The following is a 10,134-nucleotide window of genomic DNA, read 5'->3' as shown; positions in this document are numbered from 1 at the left end:
CGGACGCCCGGTGACCCCGCGTCCCGCCCACAGGCAGCCGCGAGACGGCCTTCACGTACGCCGTGAGCGCCGCGGGGGTGGTGAACGCCATGAGCCGCGCGTGCCGCGAGGGCGAGCTGTCCACCTGCGGCTGCAGCCGCGCCGCGCGCCCCAAGGACCTGCCGCGGGACTGGCTGTGGGGCGGCTGCGGCGACAACATCGACTACGGCTACCGCTTCGCCAAGGAGTTCGTGGACGCGCGCGAGCGGGAGCGCATCCACGCCAAGGGCTCGTACGAGAGCGCGCGCATCCTCATGAACTTGCACAACAACGAGGCCGGCCGCAGGGTGAGTCCCGCCCCGCTCCGCCCCGGGCCCCTCTGGGGTCCCCAGGCTGGGCGGTCCCTCCCGCCCTCGGTCCTGCCCCGTGCCGCCCCTCCCGGCTGTACCTGTCCCTCGGTCTCTCTGCGTCCGTCTCCTTCCCTCCCTTTCTGACTCTGGCTGCTCTCCCTCCCTCTCGGCCCCCCTGGCTCGCTCTCCCCTTCCCTTCCTCCCCGCCCCACCTCCGCGTGGGCCTCCCTGGAGAGGGGCGCACGTCCCAGAAGGGTCTCCGGAGGAGAAGCATCCCGCCCTGGCCCCCTCCAGCAAAGGTGCTCCCGCAGTTGCCCGAGAAAGAGCTTTCTCTGCCTGTTTTAATCAGTCCCCAGTGCCGTTGGCCAGCCCAGCTCAGAAATAAAAACTGTGAATAACGTTCGCCCTCCTCGCTGGAACATGTTTGTGGTTGGGCCTAAATTTGGGAGAGGGAGTTACTTATCCCAGTAGGTGCCCGGTGGAGAAAGCCCTCACCTCAGCTTCCAGAACTTACCTTCTTGCTTACTTGCTTTCTCCTTGCCTCCCCTTGTGTCATTATATAGCAAGCCTGAGGGACTGAGGATTTTGTTTTGTTCTGAGTTCTTCTAGGAAACCTACGGCATTTTTAGCAGTGTGGAATTTTATAGGTCTGACCATCGGGCCAGTCGAGGGTGGCTCCGGAGAGAAGGGAGAGCCACTCGGAAGTGCCCAGAGAGACCAGCTTTGCGGGCCCTCACCAGGGTTCTGGGTCCGCTCTTTCCTTCCCCTGGTGGGAAGCTTCTCCACAATAGTTAAAAAGACCCTTTTTTTTCCTGCGGTTAAACACATGGCACTTTATGGCTGCTTTAAAATGAAGGGGTAAAACTTTTCTTAACTTTGGCAGCCTTGAAAACCAGGGCCATTATATTCTCACAGAACCCAAGGTAGGTGCCAGGAACTTTCTGGTCAGAGATTTCACTCTTCTGTATTTTGGGGTGAGGACAAGGGAGGATAATCACAGAGTAAAATACAGAGGGCTGGGAGGAGCCTTAGAGCCCTCTAACCGCATACCCTCATTTTTAAAGCTTGGGAAACTGAGGCCCTAGAGAACCATTTCATGGCCCTGGAGGAGAATTGATGGATTAAGATACAGGCCCAGGCGTGTTTCTGTTAAAGTCCTGCGTCACAGCTCAGGCGTAAAGGGCTATGGGTTAAATTCCAGTTCTGTTCCTTTCGGTGTATGAGCCTCCGTTTCCACGTTTCGACAGCGGTTGGATGGCCGTGGCATGAACTATCACTTTAGAGTTATGTGAGGACTGTCGGAATCATCTAGTAGGTGGAGCCAGACGAAGTTACCATACTTGACTGTCTCTGACCAATTAAGTAAGTTTCTTGTGGTTCAGTCCAAGGGCCGAGCTTAGTGTCCACCTGTGTAAGTGCTTGGTAAATCGTAAGTTAATTGTTAGGTATTATGAAGCAGAGAGCAGAGAAGTCAAAGACGATCTAGATAGTGCCAGCTAACCTAGCTGCTGCTTCTCAGATGGATGATAAACACTTGGAGGTGTTGGGGAGGGACTGGCCTCTGCAGGTTTGGGCCTGTGGTGCCCTGAGGGGTCAGATGATTGCTGCGGAGGGCAGCTGTGGCCTCTCCTTTCTCAAGCCTCCCCGTTGCTGCCCACAGTGTGGCTGGACTCCGTCTCCCCCACTGCAGCCGACCAAGGCCACAGAATGGGCATGTCAGCCCCATGCTCTGTGGGAGCCCGTGAAGTGCACCCCTGTCCTCACAGGGGACACGTCACATTACCCTGTACACACACTATCGCAGTGCCTCCGACCAGAAGCGCCTCCAGGACGGAGATGTGCTTGACTCTCCTGGGCCCCATTGTGCCCATATTTGGTACTTTCATCCATTTAGGGGATTTCTTTGATTTCTCTCATGAAGAGAAATTATCAGGGGCTTAGCAACCAAGGCGAGAAGGTCAAGGGATTTCCAAGTAGAGAGAGGGGGTTTTGGAGAGTTGGAAAAAGCACCTTTAATATTAGAATTTCATTGAACATCTGTATATTTTTAAATGTTTATTTTTGAGAGAGCAAGACAGACTGTGAGCGGGGGAGGGGCAGAGAGAGAGGGAGACAGAATCCAAAGCAGCTCCAGGCTCTGAGCTGTCAGCACAGAGCCCAACACGGGGCTTGAACCCACAAATTGAGATCATGACCTGAGCGGAAGTCGGATGCTTAACTGACTGAGCCAACCAGGCGCCCCTAAAATCTACATTTTAAAATAATGGATGAATTCTTTTTGTAAGTTTTATAATCTGAGCTGTGAGCTCAACTTGGATCCTGGCAGATGAGGTTACACAGAAGACAGTTTTTCTCCAGGACAGTGGGGGCAGGGAGGAGGAAGTTTGGACACTGTGCCAGGAAATCATATTAGAATCTCCTTGGGGCATTAGCTTTTTATTTTCATCAAAGGGGAGCGAAGGTTAAGTACATCTGCAAAACCCTTCTGCACATTAGCAGTGCCTAAAACCCTTTATGCCAAGGGAGTACACTCTGCGCCCCCCCCCTTTTTTTTTTAAAGCCCCTTATGAATCCTTATAGGAGGAAGCGAGCTATTCTGGATGGAAGGAGCCTTCTAGCTCATCCAGCTTCCAAGTTCCTAACAGGCCTCTGCAGCCTGTGAGGACCTCTTTGACTGGGGGGGGAGCAGGGGTGTCGGTGATTGGCACAGGAACTGTGGGTAGTGGGAACTGTAAATAGGCACCCACCACCTCCCAGGCTGCTGGGTACAGTGCTGTGCAGCCAGGCCAGTGGGCACTGCTACCGGGAGGCCAAGGTGACCAGGTGAGAGCCTAGGACTAGCGCCCATACGCCATGTGCTCGTCACCCTGGGAAAGACCAGATTTACTGGTTGCATCAGATTGTGTGCTCAGCACTTTCCTCCCATCTCCTAATTTTATCCTTATGACAACGTTGGGAGGTTGGTACCATTACGGTGCCCTTTACAGATAGAAAAAGGAGGCTCTGAGAGGTGAATCCAGTTGCCTGAATTCAGGGGCAGACTTAGGACAGAACTCCCATCTGCCCAGGTCTGGCGTGGGGTGGGGTCAGGACTGCGCAGGATGCGGGAAGTCCAGGCCTTGTTCCTCCACATCCTAGCTGTGTGGCCTGTGCTGGCCACTTTCCCTCTCTGCGTCACTGTGCTGTCATGTGAGCCAGTCTGTGTTATAATGTTGTTTGGGGGGATTAAATGAGAGAAACGGTGTAAAGCCTCTTACTGAAATGCCCGGCACACAGCAATAACAATAGTGATAAAGAGGTGAACCCTGATCCCACTTGGGCTAGCCCTCCTTCCTACTTAAACCAGCTGGGTTGCCCACGGACAAGTCATTTGAGCATGAGCTTAGAGCCCAACTGTCTGAGTTCAAATCCTGGCACTCCTGCCTTTGCTGGGTAAGTAACTCAACTCTCTGGGCCTCACCTTCCTTTCCTGTGAAATGGGCACGATACTAGCACTTCCCTTATAGACTGGCTGTGGGGTTTAATCCAGGTAATGAGGGTGAGGAAGCATAAATAAGCTCTGTGATGAGTGTTCACGACATATTAGTTGCTGTGATGTTTTCCTTTTAAAAAAGAAGCAACTTGAGCGATCTTTTCCTGTTCTCAGTTAAAAACTCGTGGTTTATTACAGTGAGGTGTGATCCTATGGTGGTGAGGAGCTAGGAGCGTGTTTGTTTTGTAGACTGTTGGAAGAAGGTGGCACAAGACCTCTGGTAGCACAGGATGAGGAGGAACGCGCCAGGCGGGTGGCTCCGTGGAGAAGGTGGAAGGGAGCTTTGGTAGCATCCCGTCCACCTGCTGTCCGGGGCTCGTCCGCAAGCGGGGACACTGACTGTCCTGTCTCCCCGCAGACGGTGTACAACCTGGCCGACGTGGCCTGCAAGTGCCATGGGGTGTCGGGCTCCTGCAGCCTCAAGACCTGCTGGCTGCAGCTGGCCGACTTCCGCAAGGTGGGCGACGCCCTCAAGGAGAAGTACGACAGCGCGGCGGCCATGCGGCTCAACAGCCGCGGGAAGCTGGTGCAGGTCAACAGCCGCTTCAACTCGCCCACCACGCAGGACCTGGTCTACATCGACCCCAGCCCCGACTACTGCGTGCGCAACGAGAGCACGGGCTCGCTGGGCACGCAGGGCCGCCTGTGCAACAAGACGTCCGAGGGCATGGACGGCTGCGAGCTCATGTGCTGCGGCCGCGGCTACGACCAGTTCAAGACGGTGCAGACGGAGCGCTGCCACTGCAAGTTCCACTGGTGCTGCTACGTCAAGTGCAAGAAGTGCACGGAGGTCATGGACCAGTTCGTGTGCAAGTAGCGGGCGCGCCGCCCGCCCTCACCCCGCCCCGCTCCCAGGACCCACTTATTTATAGAAAGTACAGTGATTCTGTTTTTTAAATATTGTTATATTTCCCCCGAGAATTACAACAGGAACCATTTTTTTTCTGTTCCCATCTAAGAACTCTGTGGTTTATTATTATTATAATTATTATTTGGCAATAATGGGGGGTGGGAACCAAGAAAAAATATTTATTTTGTGCATCTTTGAAAAGGTAAGACAAGACTTCTTTTGATGGTGCAGGATGAGGGGGGGTTACATGTACCCTTAGCAGTGCGCGCATCTAGAAGGGAAAAGAAACGTGTTTTCTTTTTCCCAACTACGGGGTCAGATACGGGACAGGTAGCATCCAGCTGGAAGCAGGTGGTGCAGATCTACGTGCCATTCAGCCTCTGTGACCAGAGTGAGTTGTGAATGCTCTGGGGAGAGTGGAGAGGTCTTGAGAAACCAAGAGAAATGGAGGCCTCACGCCCTGCCCCCTTCCCTAGGGTCTGCCAGCCTGAAACATTTTCAGAATGGTTATTTAAAAAGTAACAGCAAGAATCTTATGTCCCTTAAAGGAAAAAGGTATATTATTTGTGTCCGTTTTCTTGAACATTCTGTCTGCAGATGGTCTTGTAGCTACTGAAACTTTGGGGAGCAGGGAGGAAAGCCCCGGGAGTGGAAAACCTGAAAAACACCCGTGTCAAGATACTGACTTGAAGCTGTTACAGGAATTAGGTTATCAGATTGGAAAAGGATCCCCGTGTGACTCTGGGTACTAGACTTTTTGTTTGGAGAGAGGAGGGGAGGTTGGCTTGAATATAAAGAAAAATATACTGTAATTTTCTTAGGGATACTTGGTTAATAAATAACATTAAGGAAAATAGGAAATGATTCCAGTTCCACGTCCTCAGCCCAAACGACAAGGTAATTGCACGTAGGTCAGCACTGCACCAGAGCAGAAAACCTGTTTGAGGGGAAAGAGCGAAGTCGGCCCTCCAGCTTGACCCCAGGCCCCCTCTGATTCCTCCTTGCTTTGCTGCGATGTGATGCTCGCCACGCTGCCAAACGGCCCCAGCAGCTCCACCGGGTCCCCTTTGATTGCGGGGCAGGGAACGAAGCATTACAGGTTCCACTTGGGAAACAGTCTGCTACTTAGGGATTTTTTCCCCCTAAAAGTTTTATTTGGAGGAGCACTAGTTTTAGGTGTTTTAATGACATGACATGGGTAATGAGGTTCCCTGAGGGGCTGCAGCTTTTCACTGTTGTGATCCTGTGTGGAGACTGTCCACCCGGCTTTTCCTCTGTGCTGCAGGTGTGCCCGAAGACTTCCTAGGGTGCTTGAACCGTTGGCTTTATGAGGAGGGATGCGGTTTAATGGTGCCTGATGTCTCAAAGCCTTTTGTACGTAACACACACACACACACACACACACACACACACACACCACCCCCCCCCCCATATAAATATAAGTATCTCAGTGCAGCCAGTGACTCTAGTTTACTCTGGGGTTATTTCTCGGTCTAGAGCATTGTTATCCTTTGTTGCAGTCCAATTGGGACTTTTCCAAAAGGTTTCCGGGTTGAGCCTGGGCCGTGGCCCCGATGTGATCGCATCTTAAGCATCGCGAAGCAGCCTTGTTTCTGAGGAATCTGGAAGGTCTTAACTCGCATGCATGTTGGTTTGAAGGTGTCCTTCCTCACCCCCTTTTCTCCAGCCTCCATGTCTGTACACTTCCCAGAAAGGGCATTACTCCTTTGTCGTAGAGGTGGAAATGAAGAGAGATTCAGAACTCGGAAGCATTGTCAATGTGTCTGTTTTCCTTGGTTCATTTTGCAGAGTGAAAACCAGTGCCTGTTAGATCTGGAGGTACCTGTTTGAGTCCAGAAGGAAAATTGAGCTTACGACATACATAGCGAGTTGAAGAAAAATTTTTTTAAAGCAAGGACACCTTTTTCCTAAAAACGCCATCAAATGAAGTGTGTTCTAATCTCAGACATATGCTGTTCTCCAAATCTGGAAAGATACACATCTCCTGCAAGCCTGCTAAGTAAGCTTGGTGGGCTTCATACGCACCTCCGCCACCTGTGGCTCTTAATTTATTGCACAAGGATATTCACTTCCCCTCAGTTGCAGTGAATTGCAAGCAAAAGATCTTGAAATTAAAAAGCACTAATTAGTTTAAAATGTCACTTTTTTGGTTTTTATTATACAAAAACCATGAAGTAATTTTTTTTATTTGCTAAACCAGATTTTGTTCCTTTTTAGTGGTTCGTGTTTATGAAGAGAGTTGAGTTTAACAATCCTAGTTTTTAAAAGAAACTATTTAATGTAAAATATTCTACTTGTCATTCAGATATTATGTATATCTTCTATGGCCTTTCTTCTGTACTTTTAATGTACATATTTCTGTCTTGCGTGATTTGTATATTTCACTGGTTTAAAAAACAAACATTGAAAGGCTGATGCCAAATGGAAGATAGAATATAAAATAAAACGTTACTTGTATATTGGTAAGTGGCTTCAATTGTGCTTCAGATACTTCATGTGGAGGTTTTTTTGAGAAACCATGAGGGATAGTTTAGGGTGACTCTGCGTCAGAATAAAGAAGAGTGGAGAGTTTTACCAAAACCAAACTTTTGAAGCTTCAAAAGATTTCTATATGTAACGGAACAAAAGGGGAATTCTCTTTTCCACTATATGTTTCTCAAAAAAAAAAAAATCAAGCAGATGGCTTAAAGCTGGGTATAGGATTGCTCACATTCTTGTAGCATTATGCATGTAACTTAATTGTTGTAGAGCGTGTTGCTGTTGTAACATCCAGGAGAAGAACTGACAGGCACGTGCTTTTAGCCATGACCAGTATTTTTGTCCAGAAGTGTATTTCTGTTTACCACGGCGTCTGTTGCACCTCTCTGTTGGAAGTTACCATGGACGGATTGTCTCTGGGCCCCTTTGGAAGTAGTTCTATGAAAAGCAAACCTCAGTCTGCAGAGAATGAAATTCATTGGAAACTGAAGGTTCGTTGTGTTAAGTGCAATTAATATGAGTTCTTGTGCTTTCTGAAAGTGTACACCGAAATCTGGCCAGCAGCGCAGATGGATACGTTAGCCCTTTGCTTTTTTTTTTTCTTTCCGGATAACCTTGTAACATATTGAAACCTTTTAAGGATGCCAAGAATGCATTATTCCACAAAAAAACAGTAGACCAACATATAGAGTGTTTAAAATAGCATTTCTGGGCAAATTCAAACGCTTGTGGTTCTAGGACCCACATCTGTTTCAGTTTTTCCTCAGTTGTATATTGACCAGTGTTCTTTATTGCAAAAACATATATTCCATTTAGGACTGTCAGCGTATTTTTTTCTTCTCATCCTGGAGCGCATTCAAGATCTTCCCAATACAGGAAAATTAACAAAAAATTTATATGTACGCAGCAGCAAACAGAGCCATGTTCAAAATCGTAATTATGGGCTCAAGTAGAAGGAAGGCTCTTTTAAGTTTTGGTCCAGTGTATCTGTTCAGTTCTTCAAGCTTCTGACCCCCTTGGACGGACGTTGTGTATGTTTAGTAGCCTACCCAAACCCTTCTCTCAGACAATTTTGCCAATCCCAATCTTCAATTTGCTTTTGCAAAACATTATTCAAGCCAGTGGAATTCTCAAATATGACGCTCCATGAGTACTCCAAAATAGAGACTGCTCCAGGCTGAGTCCCAGCAAGAGATCTTAGCAAAAGCAGTCCCCAAAGACTGAGTGGTGCATAAGAGAAATAGGGAGAGACAGACAGAAAAGGTACTTACGACTTAAAGCATATATGTCATGCAAATATGCCCTAAGGCATAGGTCTAAAATACTGCATTATCTCTGTAAAATATACTTTTAAAATATTTATTTTTTTAAAAAAGTATTTTTTAGTCTTCCCTCTCTCTTTGGGGTGGGGAAAACCAGATGCCATGCTTTGAAAGTGAGATGAAGAAGTGAGTTTTTAGTAATACAGGACACATTGGGCAATGTTAGTAACTAAAACCTAGGAAATGGATCATCTCATTTACCTGTTCGCACAAACTTCACACTTTAACCTCACGATTGGATAATACTTTATTTTAGTGAAACGTCATCTTGCTCGCCCACTTCAGACAATGGATGTAGAATGATTAAAGGTTGGTGTGATTTTTTTAAAAAAAGCAAAGTGTATCGACTTGAATTTAGATTTAATTAAAATGTCTTCATATTTCAGAAGCAAAACGGAAATGAGGAACATTGCCTCCTAGATCAGTTTTATATGCAGTGTACAATTTGCTGGGCTAGAAATGAGATAAAGATTATTTATTTTTGTTCATACCTTGTACTTTTCTATTAAAATCATTTTATGAAATCAGTGCAGTTGCGTGTGTGTTTGGCAGAGGTGGTGCTCACAGCCATCAGAGTTTGATGCGGATGCAGAGAGCAAAGATGGCTCAGGGCATCCGGAGAGAAGAAAATGACACTTCAGGCAGGTGCGTGGTGCTTTGGTCCAATTTTGAGGGATTCCTTTGCATTTTAATGCTCATTTTTCTTGTGTCTGATGCCCATCTTTATTTCTTGTCTGTCCCACAGCTAACATAGAAGAATCATAGTAGGAGATTATTATTCTGTGTAGGAATTTAGCACAGTGACATGGGATTATGATAATATTCCAGGGCAAGAGAAGAAAGAGAAGGATTTGAGGAGAGAGAGAAAATAATGTTCAAGACAGACTGAATGACCCAAAATCTTCTGCTGGTTGTTTTCTGCATGTTGCACGCTGCCAGCCAGGTGCTTAAAACAAGGTTTCTGAGCCTCAGCAGGGTTGGCTTTGGGGGCTGGATGATTCTTTATTGTTGGAGTTTCTCCCGTGTGGTTGAGGTTTGGCAGCATACCTGGCCTTTAAACAGTAGATGCCAGGGTACCCCCAATTTGTGATAACCAAAAATGTCTCCCAAGACATTGCAGAATGTGCCCCGGGGAGCAAAATCACCCCTATTCGAGAACCAGGGCTTTCAGTGGAGGGACTGAGATCCTGAGCACTTGAGGAATATAGGCTAAGTACAAGGGGGTACCGTTAGGTGCCTGTGTTGGCTAATGAGCTAGAGATGCCATTTGTCAGTTTTCCTGTGTAGAAAATGGAGATGCAGCAGCTTCCAGCGGGCAGCTTGGCTTGGCAATTAAGAACATAGATTGTTTGGATTCATATTCTGGGACTGACATTTGCTGTGTTACCTTGGGAAAGTTCTGTAACCTCTCTGTGTCCCTGAACTCTTGTCTTAAAAATGAGAGACAGTATGATACCTATGTCTTAGAGTTGTAAAGATAAAACGAGATAACGTGTTTGGGGTGCTTAGCGCAGGTTCTAGTACGAAGTAAGTGCTCATTCAGTATTTGCTAGGAAGGGCAGGATAAGTCTGAAGACGAATCCCAAGATGTGTACGCCAGTC

At 47.8% G+C, this 10,134-nt stretch overlaps 1 protein-coding gene across 7 annotated transcripts in view; it reads left to right on the top strand.

Moving 5' to 3' along the window:
* Nucleotides 1-9,058, top strand: part of WNT5A (Wnt family member 5A) — a 21,645-nt gene extending 12,587 nt beyond the window's left edge. For 6 of the 7 annotated variants that reach the window (XM_029916692.1, XM_029916694.1, XM_029916695.1 and 3 more), the window contains exons 4-5: nucleotides 34-326; nucleotides 4,220-9,058. In XM_029916692.1, coding sequence (XP_029772552.1) covers nucleotides 34-326; nucleotides 4,220-4,678 — 752 coding nt within the window. In that variant the 3' untranslated portion in view covers nucleotides 4,679-9,058. The remainder of the gene's footprint in view (nucleotides 1-33; nucleotides 327-4,219) is intronic. The other variant, XR_003900844.1, reaches the window with a different exon arrangement.
* Nucleotides 9,059-10,134: the final 1,076 nt, after the last annotated feature.

Source organism: Suricata suricatta, chromosome 12 (assembly GCF_006229205.1).
Source record: "Suricata suricatta isolate VVHF042 chromosome 12, meerkat_22Aug2017_6uvM2_HiC, whole genome shotgun sequence".
NCBI classification, from domain to species: Eukaryota; Metazoa; Chordata; class Mammalia; order Carnivora; family Herpestidae; genus Suricata; species Suricata suricatta.
Note: the sequence above shows the minus strand (reverse complement) of the source record. Positions and strands in the feature narration are given on the sequence as shown.